Here is a 23,081-nt window from a genome sequence, read left to right as displayed (position 1 = left end):
CATAGATATCATTAAACCTTATATCAATGTTTGGACCCTAAATATATCGACGCATTTCGTAATCATTGAATTGTATCATATGTGATTGGCTCCATAATAGGCATATGTTTTTGTCATGATTGTGATTGGTATCATATAGATTCACAAGTCTGACTTAAAAGTTGAACCAACTTAAATTTGTTATGTTAAACTTAAAAGACAGATAAGAAGAAATATCGCTTTCTTAAAAGCTTAACCAATAGTTTTGTTCCTTATAACAATGAAACTATAGGTACGATTACAGCCTCAACAAAACATGTGGCTCTCATTAATGAAGAAAGAAGATGTTTCTATTACTTTCTAACTCTTTTCCTTCATTAATAATACGAAGCTGGTTATTCTGCAAAAAGAAAATAAAAAAAGTATCAACATATTGTTACATTAACATTTTGATGTTATTTCTTATAAACAGGACAGGATTCACCATACCTTTTGCTCAAGGTTTACAAGGGACGGGAGACGAAAATGGTCAGAAAACCTCGGTGTCAAGTAAGATAGTTTATGAACTCTGCAGCGGTTGCAACGGCCCCTCCTGTAATTGCGTCGATAACAATTTTGTCCCGATTGTTGTTGCTCGCTGCTGATACTAGAGCTCCCGTCAAAGCACCTCCAATCATTGCATTTTTCTGGAAACACATGCGCAAACATTTTGATCCACATTCAAATGTATCTCCAAAGATTGACAAATGAATGCTCAATCGGAAACAGTAGATTCTCGAAGTAATTCAGACATACTAAATACATAAGAGATGACTTTTATTCGAAATAGTACAGACAACTAAGGTCTGAGTTATAAAACTAGAAACATGGATTCTCTGTTACATGGTTGTGTAATGATATACTAACTTTAAAAAGAGGATAAATGCAAGGAACATTGATAATATATCTTGAAAGATTCTGTTTCTGGGTTGTTTGAAATCAAATAGGAACAGACAAGAGTTCTTTTCCAATCTAGGACCAAGACATTCTACAATGGGACCAAACCGAGACGAAAATCGAACAGAACATTGAAAATATTCCCAAACAAACAAAGGGAGCTGGAAGCAATAATCTAACAGAATAACTCAAACTTGAATTAAAGGATGACTTTGAATTAATAGTAAACATACCCAATCTCTTGTACCACGAACCCTTTCTACTCCATACTCCATACCTACATAAACTCCAGCTACAGTTCCTGCATTCAAACAGAAACAATAATTTGTCAATTATGCGCCTTTCTCTATACTTTCAAATCGACTTTCAAAATCGTTTTTGAAGTTATGAGCTTAGTTTCCAAGAACAATGAACCAAAAGTGAAATCTTATCAAATTGGCAAGAGGTTTACAGATGCTGAAATTCATCCATTAAGCTAAGTACTTCATTGAGGAGTAATGGGATCCATACTTACCCCAATATGCACCTTCTTTACACATTTTCTTCAACTGCAACATAAGTTCAAGTTAATTAGCTGAACAAGAGAGTAGAGTGAGAGAGTAACAACAATTTCAAGGCTCAATATTTTTCTTATAGATTAAAAGACCAAAAGGCAGGCAATTTTAAGTTCAAGAACCTACTAAGTCACTCAAGTTTTTAAGGCCCTGGTGGTGATTCAACATTATTTTTTTACAGAACAGCATGATCATTTTGTAAGCTTTCCAAGTGCAATGAGAGTTATAAATATTAGTTCAAACATGAAACCTACTTTAACAGTACTAGACCCAAATGCTAAAAGTACAACTGGTTGTAACACCCCGAACCAAGATGCAGAACCCAGATTCGGCACCTCATGGCCCAGTATCCCTGCTACATAGCCCTTGCTTGTCTTGAACTACGTAAAAACTATCCTCAATACAGATCCTTCCAATATATTTTATCCTTACTCACATGCTTCCTCAAAAAAATTTCAAGAGCCAACAAATATAGAATTACTCCCAACTAAACATGCTTAGCTTTGGAGTTTTTATGACCGAGCAACCAAAATGGATGGTACACCGGTAGTAGCTATCACTTCTTTTAAGTCTTTTTAACCACATATCCTTTTTTAAGTCTTTTTAACCACATATCATTGGAATCTTTCTCATTCGGATGAAAGAACTCGGGCATTACACTAGTATTGAGATTTCTAAACAACCACAACAGAGAGAAAAATGGAGGTAAATATATACTCTACTTATTAAAAATCTCTTTCCTGACTAAACATTCTCAAAACGAAAATTTCAGCAATCAAAGGCCACAAACTAGCAGACTCCACAACTTGAGTCTGAAGCAAAAGATACTAACCGTGTTTTCAAAATTGTGAGTAGAAATCGTTCCTGCAGAATCAAAATCAACGCCATAAAATCAGTGAAGAAATGGAGAAACTGAAATCAAATTCGCGAGGAAGAAAACCTTTTCTAACGACATGATATGCATCCTCAGCAGCCGCTCGAGTAGCAGCGACCTAAAAAGAAGCAAAAGAAGAGAACCCATTTCGAATTTAGCCGTAAGAAAGGAAAAACAGCAAGAAAAAAAATCAGAAATACATACGGATCCGATCTTCAAGAAGCCATCGACGGTGAGATTGAGAAAGGGGTTACCCATGTCGATGACGACATCGACCTTGGGCGTCGATAAGGAGCCGATGAAGCCTGTGCGAGGCATCGTGTTGTTCTACAGTTGTGTGTGGAGGATGGCGGAGGATGGGTTGGTCCTTATTTTTGCCGCTACAAATTGTTTCGAGTTTTTTTGGAGCGTAGTTGAAATGTAAAATGAATTTGGATTTTTACTTGCTTTTGCACCTTTGATTTGAAGAAGAAGATGGGTCCAAACTTTTTTTGTTTGTGTTGGCCGAGGCCAGTATTGGCCGTTGGATGTTGCCACCCATCCACTTTCAATTTTCAGCCCTTCAGATCGCTCCTTTGCTCTGCCCTTCGTTTTGTTGCTTCTGATTTAATTTTATGTAGATGTTAGACTTTGGTTTATGTTAAAATATTAATGGAAATGTTGCCATGTTTAAGGTCTTTAGTAATCATTTAGGTTTTGTTTGATAACTATTTTATCTTTTTTTTTTTAAATTAAGTCTCTGAATACTACTACCACCTTTAAATTTTCTTATTTATTATCTATTTTTCAACAAGAAAATCAAGCCAAATTTTGAGAACTAAAAAAAATGATTTTTAAAAAGTTGTTTTTGTTTTTTAAATTTGGTAAAGAATTCAACCATTGTATTTGAAAGTTGCAAATTATCACTTTAAGAATTGTGGACGAAATAAGCTTGATTTTAAAAAACAAAATAGTTACCAAACGTACTTTAAAATTAAACATATTTCATTCACATTTCTTATAACGATTTGCATCTTTCTTAAGTATAGTGGTTGAATTCTGAACCAAATTTCAAAAATCAAAACAACTTTTTGAAAGCTACTTTTTTTTTTTTAATTTTCAAAATTTGGCTTGATTTTTTTAACAATTTGTGAAGAATAGATAACACGGGAAGAAATTTGGAGGTGGGAGTAGTGCCATAGGCTTAATTTTAAAAAATAAAAACAAAAAACAAAATGGTTACCAAATGAAACCTTAGTTTGTTTTTAGTTGTTATAGGTTAAATTATACAAAATACTTCTAACTGTGTATTGTGTCAAAAATATATCCTTGAACTTTCAAAATTTTCAAAAATACATTACGGTTAGTTTTGTATGAAAATTGTTATTTTCTTTTTAAATCAGAAATACTCCTGAACTTTCAAAAGTTTCAAAAATGTCTTTAAACTTTAAAAAAAAATTAAAAAATACCTTAACTGTCATATGAATACACCGTCATTATCGTTTTTCTATTTTCCATTTTTTTTCTCTCATCCCTTCTTCAATACCCTGTTTAACTATATGTTAATAGCCAATAACATTCTTTATTTGACTATTTATCATTTTAGTATGTTCTAAGGGAGATTTTGATTTTAGAATTTGATCGGGTTTTTTTGGCATTTTATTTTTATTTTGGTTGCTAAGAAAATTGGTGTAAACTAAGAATTGAATAATTAAGAAAAAATGACGGTATTTATATGAAGAAAAAAAATAAGATATGTATATAATTTGTTGTAAAATTGGTTATGTTTTAACATAAGATAACTTCAAACAAATTGATCATCATATTATGAGAACGAGCATTTTTAAACTTTTCTTTATTTTTAAATTTATTTTTGCAATGATGTATTAATGATTTATGTTTATGTACTGATAGTGAAGGTATTTTTGAACTTTTTTTAAGTTAAAAGTATTTTCGAAACTTGAAACTTTTGAAAGTTCAGGGGTATTTTTTAAACAAAACTTTAATGGTTTTCATCCGAGACTAACAATAAAAGTATTTTTCAACTCTTTTTTAAAATTAAGGATATTTTTTAAACTTTTGAAAGTTTATGGGTATTTTTGACACAAAGTGTGTGTATTTTTTTTTTTATATAATTTAGTCATTCTTATATTTATAATTTGAGTTTCATTTCATTTTCTATGTCTAAAATTTGGTTTTGAAATTCATATCATATGAGTTCTTTTTAGGATATTATCAAAAATAATCTTAAGAAGTTTCTAAAAAGTGTGACGAAAAAATCTTAGATGTGGGTCTCTGTCGAAAAAAACTATGTGAACGATTTTTCAAAAAGTGTGCTAGTTGTGGAAAGGAAAAATATTTTAAGGTTTTTTTTAACGTTTTTTTAATAGTTAAATAGTAATAATAATTTCAAATGAAACAATTTAAATATGTTTCAAATTTTATAATAAAAGGACATTAATATATTAGTTTTTGGGGGAAAAAAATATATAGTAATTTAACCGTGAGAATTATTATTAAGATTTTTGAAAAATTACTAAGACTAATTTTAGACCTAATAATCAAGAAATAAATCTTAAAATTTAATTCTAATTATGTAAAAAAATAATAATAAGCCTTAGCATGAAACAAATAAATATTATATAGTTTTATTTTAGTTTTGTAACCTTTTTTATAAAGTAAAACTTCAAACTATTTTTTCTATTTACAAAATTATAATTTTGACATTAATGTAAATATTTACCGTCTAAAAAAACTATAATTTTATTATTTTTAAAATAAATCTTCTTTTTTATCTTATTTTTAAAAAAAATTGTTTATTTTTTATTGATTATGACTTTATAGGATAATAACAATTTTTTATTATCAGTTATAATTTTCAAGAAACACAATGCACTTAAAAATTAATAAAATTATAAAGTTAATTTGTTTTGAAAATTTAAAGAGAATTTAAAAAGTTCATTTACGTACCTAATAGTTTTGAAAAATGCAAAAAATGATAGTTAATATGCTTTTAAAAATAAGATTGAATTTAAAATTAAGACTAAATTCTTTTCTTACCAAGTATCCCCAATTTTCTCAACTTCTCCATGTATCTTTTCTTCCCTTATCTTTTCAAATGTTTTTATATCTATAGCCATAAATAAATACCTTAAAATTTTGAGATTATGAAGATGGGAGAAGGAAGAGGGATAAATGATTGATTGTACTTATAAAATTAGGAATACAATTAAATGAATTTTTAAACTCTTTACTTTTATCAAATTCTCCATCTATTTTTCACCATTTTTTAATTTTCTCAAATCTCTCAAAGTATCTCTCATTCCCTTATTTTCTCTCTATTTTTTCTCCATCCCATGATTTTCTCCCTTCTCTCAACCAACTTTCTCTTCTATTTTCAATATCAATATCACTTCAAAATAAACTTATTCAAAATTGTAATTAAAAAAAATAACAATAAACATATGAATAGAGATAAAACCTTTAACTTGAACTCATTATTGAAAGTAAAGTCTCTAATTTGAATTCAACCAATAATTAAGCATTTATATTTTTTTTTATTGAGATTATTGCTCAATAATATACCGAAAATTACAAAAGAAAATGAACGATGAAAAAGTAGAAAAAATGTAGGATCATTGGTTATTATTATTTTGAGGAAGTTTACATATCTTTTATGTATATAAATGGAAAGAAAAACCGATGGTACCTCTTGCATAAACAGAGCAACAACTTTGAGGATTACATAAACATCAATGAGGAGTACATACATCTACAATGAAGATACAAAATAGAAATAAAAATCTAAAAATTATTATGATGAATGAATAGAAAAGAAAAATCAAGGTATGAAAGAAAAAACTTGTCTAACTTAGGATTTCAGATTAACATTTAATATCTCTGTTTATTTCAAATAATTCTACTACTCATTATTATTAATTTTAGTTAATTATTGAATATAAATATATTAATAAATTTTAACTAATATATTTATCATTAATATTTTATGCTATTTCAACTATTTAATATAAATTATTGTTTTTTATTATCGATATTTTAATTAATTTAATTATTTTTAGTAATTAGTTTAATTATGTTAAATTAAAAAGTATTTATTTATTTTTTATTGTATTAATTAAATAATTAATTGACATAACAATAAATTAATTAATGTTAAGTTTAATTGACCTCTTGCATTTAATTAAGTAATTATTTCCTTTTTGTTTCTATATACAAATTATTGGATTGAATACAAATATTTGGTTTTCAGATATTAATTATCCTGCACATCCAAACACAAACTTTAATTATCTCCGGCATTTAAAACCCAGAGGTTCAAATTCCATATATTTAATATCTATACCTATGAACAATATCTGCGGTCCAAACGACCCCTTAAAAGATATATCAAAGATTTAAACAAAAATATTAACATTTAATCTAAAAATCAAACAATATTATTAAAAGTCTACATTTTCTATAAATAAAAATCAATCAAATCAAAACCTCAACCTAACTTAATCTTTATAACACAATTTTGAAGTGATTTGTTCACCATTTAAAAAAAAAAAAAAAAAAAAAAAAAAAAAAAAAAAAAAAAAAAAAACTCCACACAAATCCAAATTCACCTTTAAAACAAACTTCATTCTCCGTCATTTTCTTTCGTAAAATTAATTAAATTAAAACTCCAGCCTAACCTAATATTTAGAACATGATTTGGAGTGCTTTGTTTACCATTTACGTTTGCAAATATATATATATATATATAAATCCACGAAAATCCTCAATTACAACAAATTCTCCCAATTTAAAAAAAGAATCAAAATTTTTCTTTCTAAAGCAAATTTCATTCCCCACCATTTACTTCAGTAAAATTTGACCACAGTTCTCATACGATTGTAGACATCTTCGATTATCAAAATACCTTAGAATGAATATGGAAAAACTAAAATTGCAATAAAATTATGAATCTAAGTTAAAAGCTACTAACCTTTCAGAAATCTTAAATATTTTTTTTTTGGGATTCAATAACTTTTAGCGAAAAAGTCACAGTAAAATAAAATAATTTTATGAAACTTCTTATTCATAAAAAGTTGTCGCTGTGTTAAAACTTCGTTTATACTTGAAAGGTTTTAACATAAAAGGGTATGAGATTATCTAGAAAAAAAAGTTAAATGAAGAGCAAACTTTACATGAAGAGAAATAAAATTAAGAGAAAATGGTAAAATGGGAGTTCTAAAAGAAAGTAAGGTTAAAATAAGGAGTTAAAAGATTCTCCCCATTTTGTCCCCTTTAATATAGTAGAGATGTATATACAGAGAAAGAATAAGAGGAAAAGCCCTAATTTTTAAATTTGTTTTCGTATGGTTTTAGCAATTTTAATGTATAACTTCCATTTTGGTTTTTATGTGTCCAAAATTTATTAAATATCCGTGTTCTTACCCATGTTGCCAACATTTTGTTTGGTCTATTATAGTTCAAAAAGTAGGGTGAGAGATGAGAATAGTTGATCATACGATTTTAATCATTGAATTATATTTATGTTGATAATAATTTTTTTTTAAAAAATTGACAATATATTTTTTTGGAAAAATTACTTTTTGTGTCTTAAGTTTTAGGTTTAATTTTCATACTTTTAGTCCAATAATCTTAAAGTTTTAAAATATTACAATTTTAATTTTAAAATTTAATATTGTTAAAAAAAACTCAAACTGTAGAAATTAAATTAAAATCAAATTCAAAATTAGGGATTGAACCTATATAACATTTGAAACCTATAAACTATATAAAAACTTAGAGATCAAAAAGTGACAATGAGATGCATTTCTTGTTTGATTCATTGTGTTACACTTTACCGTATTAAGAAAGCTGAGATTAAAAAAATAAATAAATAAAGGAAAATAGTAAAGAAAGTGTTTTCTAGCTCTTCGAGGATACACATGACAGTCTTTTATGGACGTCGATATCCAACTTGTAATTTAAAACTTCTCATCTTTACTCAACCATTAAAGAATAGCTATAAACAAGGTTTAGTCTTAATTTTACGTAAAATTTGATGAAATTATCGATAAAATATCGATTTTAATGGTTATTGCTTGAAAAATTATAAAAATCAAAAAATCAAAAAATAAAATTTAAATTAGTAAACAAATATCTTACAATTTTTAAATAAGTTAACATATCTATTATTTATATTATATTTACGTTAATAACATTTTGTTGCTTATTTTTATGTTTCATAAATTTTTCTGTATTACAATGGAATTATCGATTCACCCCTTGTGTCGATATCAAACCTATAGAAACATGAAAATATCGACATGTCGACATAAATTTAATATTATGACTATAAAGTACATACAAAAGTATGTATTCAAGTTTAAACTATCTTTGCACAAATATCTAAAAGACTATTTGGGACAGATATGATATATGGAGTTCATATGTCTGTGGAGTTCATATATTTGGAGAGTTCATATGTTTGTGTATTTGGGATGCAGAGTTATTTGGTTTGAGTTCACATGTTTGTGTTTTGGGTGTAGAGTTGAGTTCATATTTCTGGTGTATATGGTACAGTTTTTTGAACTATAAATAATCCGTTTTATGATAGTTTTTTTTTGTTTTGAAAATTTTTTATTCAATAATTCCACTCGTCTTTGTGTTGAATAAAAAATATGGATTGTAATTTTTTTTTTGAAGTTTTTCTTTCTTTCTTTTTGGGTAATGCACAAAAATTAACCTACTATATTTTCTGTAAAAATATAGTTAAATGAAATGGGAAACAACAAAGAAATCAAAACATTTGATTCCTAATTTTTCTCCATGAATTTCACAATCATCAACATCTTTTTTTCCTATTGTTGCTCTGTTTTATACTCTGTAATTAATTTTTTTTAATTGAACATCCCTCATCATTTTAGCCAGCAATGAAATGCTATCACATTTCTTTAACAATTCCACTTTCAGTCCTTCCAAATTTGGAGAATCATCAGAAAACAAATCTCAAATTTTCATTTTTTCTTGCCATAAAATGTTCTAGGAAAGAAATATCCATTTTATGGTTTTTTTTTTGTTCTATATTACATACTTTTCAACTAAATACATACTTTTTCAAATATTACTAGCACTCATTTAATATATGAATTCAATTGAATAAAAATATATTTTACAAATTTCTACATATAAGTATTATACTTAATGTAGATAAAATAATATTATTTATATAACCAACAACCTTACAACATACTTTAACAGTCGGTCTTATAATAGTCGAAAATAGTTGTCAAAGTTAATCATCAAAGATGACTTTTATTGGAGTTTGTAGTCGGAGGTGGTTGTCGAAGCTTGATGTTAGTTGCGTGAAGGTGATATTGGAGTTGGTTGTCGAAGTTTGTCATCGAAGGTGGTTTTCGGAACCCGAAGTTGGTTATTGGAGTTGGTTGCGCGAAGATGGTTGTCGAAGTTGATTATCCAAGATGATTTTCGCCAGAGTTTATAGTCAGAGCTCAAAGTTAGTCGCATGAAGGTGGTATTGGAGTTAGTTGTCGTAGTTGTTCACTCGAAGGTGGTCATCAAAGTTGATCAACGAAGGTGATTTTCATCAGAGTTTGTAGTCGAAGATGGTTGTCAAAGCCTATGAAGATTGTCGAAGTTGGCCATTGAAGTATTTTGTTGAAACCCAAAATTGGTCATTAGAGTTGGGTTACCAGAGGTGGTTTCTAGAGTCCGAAATTGGTCGTCGGAGTTGTCATCGGAGGTGGTTTTCGGAGTTGCTTGCTCAAAGGTGGTCATCAAAGTTGATCATCGAAGGTGATTTTCATTGGAGTTTGTAGTTAGAGGTGTTGTCAAAGCCTACCACTATATGAAAAAACACATTTCTTGACATTTACAAATTTTAGTACTTGACATTTTTATGAAAAATGGCAAGTAACATGTATTTTTAGAGAAAAAGTCAAGAAAGAATGAAAAAAAATGGAGATTCACGAACTTTTTCAGATTTTGTCATGCTAGCCTAAACTTGACATTTGATACGTTTGTATTTGACACGTTTTAAATATCAAGTATATAAATTATATTAAACCCCCTTTTTTTTTTGTTTCCTTCCTCTCTCATTTTTTCCCTCCCTTTCTTGACTATTAAAAAGTAAGAATAAAAAAAAACTCAAAACCCTAAATTTCTCCGTCTTTCTCTTCCCTTTTTTTTTTTTTCGTGGATGGCCTCCCTAATCTTCAGTATCTTCAACAAATTTCAGGCGAAAAACCCACTTCCACAACTTCTTCCCCTCTCGAAGGCCCTAAATTTTTTTGTTTCTCCTCCCCTCTCAAAAAACCCACCTTCGGCGGCTTATTCTCTCAATCTTTGCGCTATGTTCACGATCTTGTAGGTATCCACGATCTCATCTACTCTTGTTTGAATTCCTCGCCGGCATACATAAATCCATGAACTTTGAGCGTTTGATGACTAAGTTGAAGTTTGGTGATGCATCCCCCAAACTTCCTCCTACACCACCTAGTGTTCGTTTGGGGAAACTTTCTTCAAACAACTTAGTTGATGGTAATTCTACCCCATTCAGCTTAGAGTTTGGTAATGGTGAGTTTAGTGGGGCTTAACTTATGAAAATTATGGCAAACTTGCCAAGATTGCTTTAACTAATTCAAAGCGTGCAAAGAGGTATGTGTTAATTATGCCATTGACTGATTTACTTAAATTACTTCGTTTATTGCTTTTTAAACTTGAGAAATAAATTTACTTTAGGATCTTGGCAAACCATCAGTCTGTTGCTCGATAAAAAAAATGAAAGATGTAGTATATATCTGAGTTGGAACACGAGCTTCAGACTTTTCAAACCGAAGCTACTACTCTGTCTGCCCAACTCACATTTTTACAGGTAGAAATCTTGAGTATTGATGATTATTTTCTATTTCATTTTCCTACTACTAAATTCTTGGTTTTTCCATAATTGCTCTATATTTAGAGAGATTTAGTTGGGCTTACAAACCAAAATAATGAACTGAAGTTTTGTCTCCAAGCCATGAGACAACAAGCACAACTACGGGATGGTATTGACATTTCTCTTTACTCTTTCCCTATATGTCTCTAAAAAGATTGTCCACTAAAGAGGTTGTAGCTATTAAAACTGTTCGATCTACAAAAAAATTGATGGTACTTTGTCATGAACTCTAGGCTTGTGGATTTCTTTCTTTTGTTATGAATTTCAACTGATAGTTCCTCATTTTTTGTGTTTTGTTAGCATACTATAAACGTTTTTGAAGTATAGGATGTTGATTCGTATTCAAGGTGAAATGTTACTTTCATAGCTGAAAATTTCTAGAATATATTCTGAGATATGCTCATATGGCTATGGTTATTCTGTTTGTTGGGCTCATAAACTTTCTATATTTAGAGATTGAAGGAGGTTTATGCATTTTTATGTGTTTTCTTTTTTTGCTTATAGCTTGAGAGAATGGAGAGAGAGCTGTTCACACTGCTTTGTTAGTTCTTCATCTTCTAGGAGCTTGTATGGTGATTGTGAAGGAACTCTTATCAAAGAAAACCCATGAGCGGAAGCAAGATCGTTCCAAATTAATTGTGACAAAATTACAAGCATTCACAAACATACAAAATAGTTATGCATTTCAAAACAAATTACGACATGTTTTCATAAATAAAAACAAAGGGACGAGAGACATACCTTTTGAAGAACTCTTCTTCTAACTTTCTCTCCCTCTCATGGAGTCTTGGACCAGCACCTCTCGTTGTCGCTTAGAACGCCAACCCAATCGTCTGGTCATGAACAAACTTCTCCACAAATACTTTTCTCCACGAACAAGTAACCTCTTTGGACACCACCACTCAGTAACCTTGGTATTCTCAGAGTGAGAATCCAGGAGGCGTGGGCTTTGTTAGATTTGGTAGAGGGAAAAAGGAAACAACGATCGAACTCAATGACCAAGCAAGTGGGAGAGCATAGAGTCTATCGTATAGACTTTGTGCTTGATCGTTTAGTAAATGTCAGCAGGTACACGATCGTTTAGGAAAAACAGCTTGATCGTTTACACAATCGTTTAGAGAATATCGCTCAGGCGCGATCGTTTAGTAAAAGATTACACGATCGTTTAGACAAATGCACGTGTACACGATCGTTTAGACAAATACTTGATGTAACGACCCGACCCCCTAGGACTTAGTTAGACCGTTACTAAAATAAATGCATGCATAGGATTTGAAACGACGCTTAGTTATGTTGAAATAAATGCTAAATAGACAAGAGAAGTTCAAAAGCCATTTATTAAATACAATTATTAAAACAATGATAGGGTACCCATGATTCGTAAAGACTATTAAAAATATAAAAAAACTATCATTCATAATAAGTTTCAAACAGTAAAACTAAGCATTAAGGAAAAAATAAGGACTCTAAATTTCATGATGCGGAAGCATAAAAACTAGTCCTAGTGGCACGATCATGAATTCCACTACGCCATCACCGGTGCATCTCTACCCTTACCTGAAACATCAACATAAGAAAGAATGAGCATGAAATACTTTAACCCCACCATTGGGGTCAGGCTAGGCATCTATGTCCTCTAGATACCCACCTATGGCACATATACACACATGAAACAGATAAGAGATTGAGTCCTATCCTATTGTAGTTAAGTATGCCCACTTCCTCTGGTGAATCTCATAGGAGACAAAAACTGGTGAAACTCGAAGGAGACATAAACTAGTGAATCCCGAAGGAGACACAAACTGGTGAATCTCGAAGGAAACACAAACTGGTGAATCCCGAAGGAAACACAAAACTGGTGAATCCCAAAGGAAACACAAAACTGGTGAATCCCGAAGGAAACACAAAACTGGTGAATCCCAAAGGAAACAAAAAACTGGTGAATCCCGAAGGAAACACAAACTGGTGAATCCCGAAGGAAACACAAACTAATGAATCCCGAAGAAAACACAAAATTGGTGAATCCCGAAGGAAACACAAACTGGTGAGCATCTAACTAATCAGTGAGGACATTCACACAGTTTCAACATTAAAAAATCAACATTGTACGAATCTATTACATACATGTAATCCTCGATACCATGGCTCTACCACATACATATAATCCTCAACAACATATTATACAACATTCATATATACCTTAACATCATAGTTCTACAACATACAAGTATGCCTCAACATTAGCAGATCAGATACCAACATATGGAAACACATACCACCTCATACTAACAAGCAAGTGCCTAGGTGTATATGTAAACAAATCAGAACTCGTGCCAGAACATACTTTGATTCAGGTCATACTATCAATCAACATGCTAACATTTACCATAACATACACCCATCATGCTAGCATACAACTAAAGCTTGGCCCATGGGCAGTTCCAGTGGTAAGATTACTTACCTCAAAATTAAATCCAAATAAACCCAAGCAAGTTTATCTTCTTCTTTCCAAGCAAGACTTTGAAGTAACACCGTAATTGTGGCTTGGTCCAAAATAAATTTTAAAAACCCAATTCTGTTGGCTAACCAACTGCAACAAAATCAATCCTTTGTACTGCCGGATAGCACACTTTGACCTTAAAATTCCTCCAAAGCTCGAGTCTATGGTCCAAACATAATGGGTAAGCATTAAACGGAACCAACAATTTGATTAGTATTCAAAGGAAAACCCACACACTTACAAAATCTTATTGAAATCGACGACGATGACACTGAATTGACGGCAACGACGTGCATGATCGAGTGGACGAACGACTCTCGGCGGAAGTTTTGACGGCTGAGTTGGGTTATTCGGCTTCAGACCTTGGCTGATGGCACGACAACCCACGAATGAAGCAGCCAGACGATTGACGGCAGCTTGCGAATGTGAATCTGACCGGCTGGGCAAGATTGGCGTGCGACGGAGAAGATTTGGACGATTGCTACTTACTGACGAGAACGAGCTGACCTGCCGAACGACGGCCCACGGACGAATGATTGACGAATTGATGGCGGTCAGACGTGCGATGTCGGTTGGAGAGAAGATGGCCAGTGGCTGCTAGGGCGCATAGAGAGGGTCTTCACGTTGAGGGGAGGAAGAAGAAGAAGAAGAAAGAAGAGAAAAGAGTTTTTTTTTTTTTTTTTTTTTTTTTTTTTTTTTTTTAAAAAAAGGTTATTTTAATGAAAGAAATAAAATATATTAAATTTTATTTTATTTTATTCCATTATATTTTATTTCAAATTTATTTTAACCTTTCACACATTACACAAATATATCTAAATATATATTCTTAAAACTCTTCCCCTTTTTTCTTCAAATTCTAAAATCAAAATCAAATTAATTTCTATAATATAAATTTAAATTCTCGACATTAACTTAAAATTAAATTAATGTGACATAAATCCATATCTCCCCTTTAAACAAAACTGAACTTTGAAATTAACAAAATTGTCCTCGAATTTTACGAAAATACAGAATTTGAAAAATGAAAAACTTGGGATGTTACATTCTTTCCTCCTTAAAAAAAACTTTCGTCCTCGAAAGTTCATTCTTGAAAAAGCTCCAGGTACGGGCCCTCATTTCATCCTCTCGCTCCCAAATAGCCTTCTTAAACTGGTGATTCTATCAAAGGACTTTTACAAATGCAAACTCCCTACGACGCAATGTCTTTATCTTTCTGGCGAGAATCTTTACAGGTTTCTCCTCTTAACTCAAGTTGTCATTCAACTGCAAAGGCTCAAAATCAACTACATGAGACAGATCTGTCATATACTTTCTCGACATCGAAACATAACAGACATTATGAACTGAAGACAGCGATGAAGGCAATGTTAATCAGTAAGCTACGGGGCCAATTCGCTCCAAGATCTTGAAAGGCCCAATACATCACGAACTCAGCTTCCCTTTCCTACCAAACCTCAGAACACCTTATCACCAGTCTTAAATTCCGGGTCCTTACGTCTCACGTCAGCATAGCTTTTCTATCTACTCTGAGTTGTTCGCATATGTGCTCAGATCTGCTGTATTGCCCCATTTGTCGTCTGCACTAACTCAAGTCCTAGCAACTTCCATTCACCAACTTCATCCTAACATGCAGGAGACCTGCAACTCTTCTCATATAAGGCCTCAAATGGCGACATGCTAATACTAGTATGATGACTAATAATATAAGCAAACTTTATTAGATGCAAATGAGAGTCCCAACTCCTCAAAAAATCCACCCACACGCCTATAACATACTCTCCAATTTTTGGTTTGAACGCTTTGTTTGACCATCAGTTTATGGGTGAAAAGTTACAATAAATTCTAACAGAGGATCCAACACCTTCTGGGAGAATCTTCCAAAAATGGATGTAAAAAATGGGTCGTCGTTTGACATAGCTGAAACTAGCATCAAAGAGGTGTGACAACCCCTTCCATACATAACTATGAAACTTAAGATGCTGAAAACCAACAATACTTTAACACGTTCAAGCTGAGAACTATGAAAACTGTCGTGAGTTTAAGAAAGTCTTATCCACTAAAAACAAATATTTGAGCTTACCATTCTATCACAAGGAAAACTTCATAGGTGTAGTGGAGAAACTGGTCATACGATATAATGCGTCATCTGAAGATACGTACCAGAAAAAATCTGGTCAACTAAAAACTGCTTCTACTCTAGAAGCACTGACTATGATGTCTTTCTTAGGGTCTACATGTCTAAGAATAACTCTATCTAATTAAGCCTCACATTCATGAGAAACTCGTCATAAGGCTCTATACTATCATGGGCTATAAAACTGGCTTGAGCCAATCCTCATATTATTCTTTAGCTTTAAAAGAATCACATATCATTACTTAGACCCTGTTGTAGATGAGTCTAAAATTCCCTCTGAAAATGAGGTTTTGAAGTCCCTAGATGCTAAAATGCCAGTCAATTGACAACACATTTTCATAACCTCGTAATAACCATAATTGATTCCTGAAGTCGATTTTTTTACGATAAAACCTTCTTGATTCATAAGTCATAGCTTGATTTACTCGTACTCCCTAGAGCTAGTTAACTCATTGCCCATGCAAGAGAAAACATACTATCCTGTATCGCTCCAAACCCACCTATAGCAACTTCTTGTTATCAACTCAACTTTATTACAAGTCTATCCCTTATGCCAATGGTGATATTGGAAGATCCAACTTACTTACTTTTGTGCATCTACCACTTTTTTCTACCTCGAGCTGGATTAAGTTCATTTTTTAATCAAATTGATGGTCTTGCTAGTTCATGTTTCCAACATTTTCACACAAAGTCCAAATCCCTTAAATCTTACTAATGCCCTCAATGTTTTACGTCTTAACTAATGAAGCCTCAACATACTATATCAATAGTTCTCGAACATCTACTGTTACTAGTAACTCCATTTTAACTTATCCCTTCCAACCTTCTGTTTCGGTAACAGATTCTTGTGTTCCATACCAATCACCTACATAAGCTAGCTTTCCATCTAACACATATTGTCCTAAAGTTCCACATGATAATGAGGTATTCTTCTTTTACACCAAAACAAATACCTTGTAATCCCTCTTATCAAGCTTTCAAACCATACTTAACTAGGAGTTTCGAACACATTAAATTTCTCTCTTTCCAAGAGAGTAAACTTTCTTGGATACTTTTCTCTCATTCACACTTATCTCTGATAAAACCACTAAATTCAAGACACCTCTTTTTTTTTTTCCCACTTTCCATGTGGAACATAATCTCTTTACTAAATTATATTTTACTTAACTCCTCCATAAATCTTATCTCTCTCACTAAGAATTTCTATCTTGTAGAATTCTTCTTTGCCAATTTGCATACTTTTAAACTCCAAAAGACTTTTGTTTCTTCAAATTTGCCTAACTTGGATTTCCTCATCACAATAAGGTTCTGGTTTTCGTCTAGGTATACTAGAATAATCCTTCAACCTAAACAAATAACACCTTACTTTATCCCTTTTAAGTCCAAGGTCATGTCCAACTATTTTAGCTTCCTTTAATGACATCAACTTAGCTAAATATTCCAAAATAATTCTTCATATCATCACATATACTTTATCTACTTCATCAAGTCGTAGTATTATCCAAGTGATTATGACTTATGAATCCTTTCTAAATTTCTTCTCAAAATATTGGGTTTTAATATCTTAAAACCTTTAATAAATCCATCGTCTCTTCTTCTTGTCCTTCATATCCATAAAACAATTTTTAACCTTATTTTCGAGAATGTTCCATGTGAAGGAATTTATTTATACTGTCTCTACTTGCACCACAAAACATAACATTAGTCCTTAATGAATTCTTGTCAAGACAATTTTATTCCTGGGCTTAAACATATACATACCTTTATTTCTAAACTGTCATAACTTTACATAGTTTCATCAATCTTTAAGATCTCTGAACTGAGGTATATGTATTTGTTCGTTTCTAATATAATTCCCATGAGATAACCTAGTCCCAAGTGACCTCATAATTTATTTTATTTTATTTTCCTCCTTTTGTAGTGTTGTACCTGATAATCCTCTTATAATAACTTCTAACGAGTCACTATCCTAACATTAGAACATAACTGGTGCATTTAAGCTAAACAAATATTTGAATGCACAACTATCATAAAACTTGTAATTGATAGGACATACCTGGCGATGACAAGGAATCCATTCATGGGCCATAGGGACAATCTAGACTTACATAGTAAGTCAGTCTATAGAACCCAAAACATGGGCTCTAATACCAACTGTAACGACCCGACCCCCTAGGACTTAGGTTAGGCCGTTACTAAAATAAATGCATGCATAGGATTTGAAACGACACTTAGTTATGTTGAAATAAATGCTAAATAGACAAGAGAAGTTCAAAAACCATTTATTAAATACAATTGTTAAAACAATAATAGGGTACTCATGATTCGTAAAGACTATTAAAAGTATAAAAAAAAAATCCTTCCTAATAAGTTTCAAATATAAAACTAAACATTAAGAGAAAAATAAGGACTCTAAATTTCATGATGCGGAAGCGTAAAAACTAGTCCCAGTGGCACGATCACGAATTCCACTGCGCCATCACCGGTGCATCTCTACCCTTACCTGAAATATCAACATAAGAAAGAATGAGCATGAAATACTCAGTAAGTAACCCCAACACTGGGGTCAGGCTAGGCATCTATGTCCTCTAGATACCCACCTATGGCACATATACACACATGAAACAGATAAGAGACTGAGTCCTATCCTATTGTAGTTAAGTATGCCCACATTCTTCGGTGAATCCCATAGGAGACACAAACTGGTGAATCTCGAAGGAGACACAAACTAGTGAATCCCGAAGGAAACATAAACTGGTGAATCCCGAAGAAAACACAAAACTGGTGAATCCTGAAGGAAACACAAACTGGTGAATCCGAAGAAAACACAAAACTGGTGAATCCCGAAGGAAACACAAACTGGTGAGCATCTAACTAATTAGTGAGGACATTCACACAGTCTCAACATTCAAAAATCAACATCGTACGAATCTATGACATACATGTAATCCTCGATACCATGGCTTTACCACATACACATAATCCTCAACTACATATTCTACAACATTCATATATACCTTAATATTATAGTTTCACAACATACAAGTATGCCTCAACATCAGCAGATCAGATACCAACATATGGAAACACATACCACCTCATACTAACAATCAAGTGCCTAAGTGTATATGTAAACAAATCAGAACTTGTGCCAAAACATATTTTGATTCAAGTCATACTATCAATCAACATGCTATTTTACCATAACATACACCCATCATGCTAGCATACAACTAAAGCCTGGCCCGTGGGCAGTTCCAGTGGTAAGATTACTTACCTCAAATTAAATCTATATAAACCCAAGCAAGTTTATCTTCTTCTTTCCAAGCAAGACCTTGAAGTAACACCGTAATTGTGGCTTTGTCCAAAATAAATTTTAAAAACCCAATTCTGTTGGCTAACCAACTGTAACAAAATCAATCCTTTGTACTGCCGGACAACATACTTTGACCTTAAAATTCTTCCAAAGCTCGAATCTATGGTCCAAACATAATGGGTAAGCATTAAACGGAACCAACAATTTGATTAGCTTTCAAAGGAAAACCCACACACTTACAAAATCTTATTGAAATCGACGGCGATGATGCTGAATTGACGGCAAAGGCGTGCAGGATCGAGTGGACGAACGACTCTCGACGGAACAGGGCGGAGGAACGACTCACGGCGAAAGTTTCGACGGCTTGGCTGGGTCATTCGGCTTTAGACCTTGGCTGATGGCGCGACGACCCACGAACGAAGCAGCCAGACGATTAATGGCAGCTTGCAGATGCGAATCTGACCAGCTGGGCGAGATTGGCGTGCGACAGAGAAGATTTGGACGATCTTTACTTGTTGACGAGATCGAGCTGACCTGCCGAACGATGGCCCACAGACGAATGACCGACGAACTGATGGCGGTCAGACGTGCGATGCCGGTTGGAGAGGAGATGCCCAGCGGCTGCTATGGCGCATAGAGAGGGTCTTCACGTTGGGGGGAGGAAGAAGAAGAAGAAGAAGGGAGAGAAAAGAGTTTTTTTTTTCCTTTTTAAAAGAAAAAGGTTATTTTAATGAAAGAAATAAAATAAAATATTATTTTATTTTATTCGATTATATTTTATTTCAATTTTCTTTTAACCTTTCCCATATTACACAAATATATCTAAATATATATTCTTAAAACTCTTCCCCTTTTTTCTTCAAATTCCAAAATCAAAATCAAATTAATTTCTACAATATAAATTTAAATTCTCGACATTAACTTAAAATTAAATTAATGTGACATAAATCCATATCTCCCCTTTAAACAAAACTGAACTTTGAAATTAACAAAATTGTCCTCGAATTTTACGAAAATACAAAATTTGAAAAATGAAAAACTTGTGATGTTACACTTGAAGCTGTCGTGTAATCTCTTGTGAGCTAAATGATAGGCAGTGTACTCGAATGCAGCTATTCAATAAAAAATGAAAACATTTTTCATTTTATCCTTCAGTTATGAAAACTGAATAAAACCTCTCACTTTCACGCATGGTTAAGGAGAAACCACCAACAATTATCTCATAAATGTTTTAATTATAAATAAATATAATAACTAACTTATCATATTATATTTATAACATATAGTTTTAATATCACATCATATGCAACATTTAAACCATAATCATTTTCTCCTTTACTTGATATAAATCATATTTACATCAAATTTCTCCAATTAATGTATCTCATACATCATGTCAACTATATCATATATAATTGAACCAGTTTAATCATATCATATATAATCAAACTCCCTCTTGTCAATTTGAGCACTTCAAACTGACCCAAAAACTGATTCTCAACTTGAATCCATTGAGCTACTAAGGGGACCTAATGAACCTATAGTTTGAAGCTCCTACGGTACGTGAATAGCTGACTAAACTCTTTAGTCACGAGAACCACCACCCTTTAACTGTCGGGCACTCCACTAAAGATCGACAGCTGTACTCTTCTCACCACAGATATATTTATATGTCTATCGGATATAACCAGTCAACAGTACGATAACCCTTTATAGATACTCTTAAGTATAGTTAGGCCAATTTACCATTTTACTTCTGTAGTTACATCTAACTCTTTAAGTACCACAGATCCCTCTAATGAACAATACATCATAGTCCTACTATGAGTGTACACCTCTTGGGCCTTGAGAAGGTGTGTGATACCACATCATTCAAGCCCCGGAATCAGCCCTTACGAGAGCAATCTATCTACTTATCCCTACTTGTGTAGCTGAGTTCACAACTCCCCCAATCAGACGAATTCCCAAAGTGGTAGGTTTGAGTCGGCGATCTGGCCACTCACATTCATGCAAATCAAAGGATCGCCCTCAAAGGCAGGTATTCCCAACTCACTCAGAATTAAGGTTATGTTACCTATAGTCATCCTAGTGAAGTGAAGTCTCTGTCATAAACGACGTCATATAACGAGACTAAACACTTCGTGGTCCGGTCTTATACAAACTCCTTTATATAGGACACCTCCGCTCGCATGTCTCCACATGAATGATCAGAATCAAACCATCTGTAGCATGTCACAATACTTGTAACTATCTACAAAGCGGGTCACATTCGTAGTGTCACCAGGATAAGGTTTCCCTCCTATATGCATATACTACAGACCATTTTGGTTATTATTTAAGGCACGATCCATCTGTATGTCTCCACATAAATACTTAAGTTACAACGACAACTAGGGATCTTAATTTATTAATTTGTGGTAAATGCAAATAAAACATCTCATTTTCATAAATAACAGTGAAGAAAATATCTCATATTATTACATCACAAGCGTTTGTTCAATATATGTGTTTACCAACTAGAGGACCCAACGAGAGTTTAGGGCATTAACCCTAATAGATTGGAGATGGGTTTTTTCACTCCTACTCACTTCTTTTGATTTTAAGTCGTGATCTTGTTGGGATTTAAAGAGATTGAGTGTAGATTATTAGGTCTGATTTGAAGAGGAACAAGCTTTCAAGCCATTGGTGAGTTTTCCTCTTAATTATCATTTTAGAACAAAAGAAACAAGCTTGGTGAGGTTGAGGATAACTCAAATTTTCGAATGGGATCTAGAAATTGTTCAAGGTCTTGCTTGAAATTTTATATAGTCTCCATTGAAATTTTGTATGGTCTCGTAGGTGAGTATAATTCTTTTTACCATTCCTATTTTATTCTAAAGTGTTTGATTAGACAAGGTGATAGGGTGTTTGACTATGCTGTAATTATGATAGTCGTCGTAGTCTCAAATAAATAAAGTACAGAAGTTGATTTATTTATTTTTTATATGTTTATGCATTTTGTCAACATATAATTATCTACGTATCTTGTAACCAAAGGCCATAAGATGAAATCCACTTTAGATACCAGGAGTCTTGTTAGCAATTAGCATTATCTACTTCTATTCTCACTTAAAAGTGATTGAATTATCTACTTCTATCCATGAAATCCATTTTAGATACTAGTATCTTGAGGTATGTTACCACCCACATTTTCCTAAGTTTGCTTTGGGACAAATAACCAATTGCTTCTCTTATTCTTAGTACAGGATTTGAGCAAGTTTGTTGTTACTATGGTTGTATCTATTGTAACAGTTGTTGAGAAGAAAAGGGAAGAGTCCACTAGGAGTCTAATGATGACATGGGTTTCATCTTGTTTAATTAATTTGTAAGTTAGAAAGATAATAGGACCTTTTGTGTTTTGCATTTGTTAGATATGGGGTAGATGGATAGTTTTGATAGAAGTTTTGGAAATGTAATTTTTTAAACTGTTCATATTTGATTGACTGTTAGAATTATGTTCCTTGTATTCTTTTGGAAGTGTCCATATGATTCTGTTCATATTCTTCTAGTTAACTTAGAAAATCCTTCATGGAGTTATAGAGTTTTATAATGACAATGTTGAAGAATGTTATCTTTTGTCATTTTGGGGAAAATTTTAGTTCATAATATTGAAAATATGTTTGATTGTTTATTTGTTTTGATGGATATTTGTCATAATATATCATATGTGATTGTTGGATTAAAATACACAAACAATTTAGAAGTAAACTTCCATATTAATTTTTTTTTTTTTTTTAAAAAAATCACAAACATACTTGACATTTTATTCTTGTCAAGAACATATATTCCTGACTTTTTTTAGTATCAAGTAAAGTAT

The 23,081-nt window shown here is 32.2% G+C and overlaps 1 protein-coding gene across 1 annotated transcript; it reads right to left on the bottom strand.

The window, feature by feature from the left end:
• Positions 1-203: 203 nt before the first annotated feature.
• Positions 204-2,807, bottom strand: OEP16-1 (outer plastid envelope protein 16-1). Its single transcript, XM_039037890.2, has 7 exons — positions 2,548-2,807; positions 2,410-2,461; positions 2,302-2,333; positions 1,430-1,463; positions 1,149-1,216; positions 469-665; positions 204-379 (listed from the first exon to the last, which is right to left on the bottom strand). Exons 1-6 carry the CDS (start codon positions 2,659-2,661, stop codon positions 525-527), a joined length of 441 nt encoding a protein of 146 aa, XP_038893818.1. The 5' UTR covers positions 2,662-2,807; the 3' UTR covers positions 204-379; positions 469-524.
• Between the last annotated feature and the right edge of the window lie 20,274 nt (positions 2,808-23,081).

The sequence above is a fragment of the Benincasa hispida genome, chromosome 8 (genome assembly GCF_027475165.1).
Source record: "Benincasa hispida cultivar pf3 chromosome 8, pf3_genome.v1.1, whole genome shotgun sequence".
Lineage (NCBI taxonomy): Eukaryota > Viridiplantae > Streptophyta > Magnoliopsida > Cucurbitales > Cucurbitaceae > Benincasa > Benincasa hispida.
The sequence above is the reverse complement of the archived record's forward strand: the minus strand, read 5'-3'. Positions and strand labels throughout refer to the sequence as shown.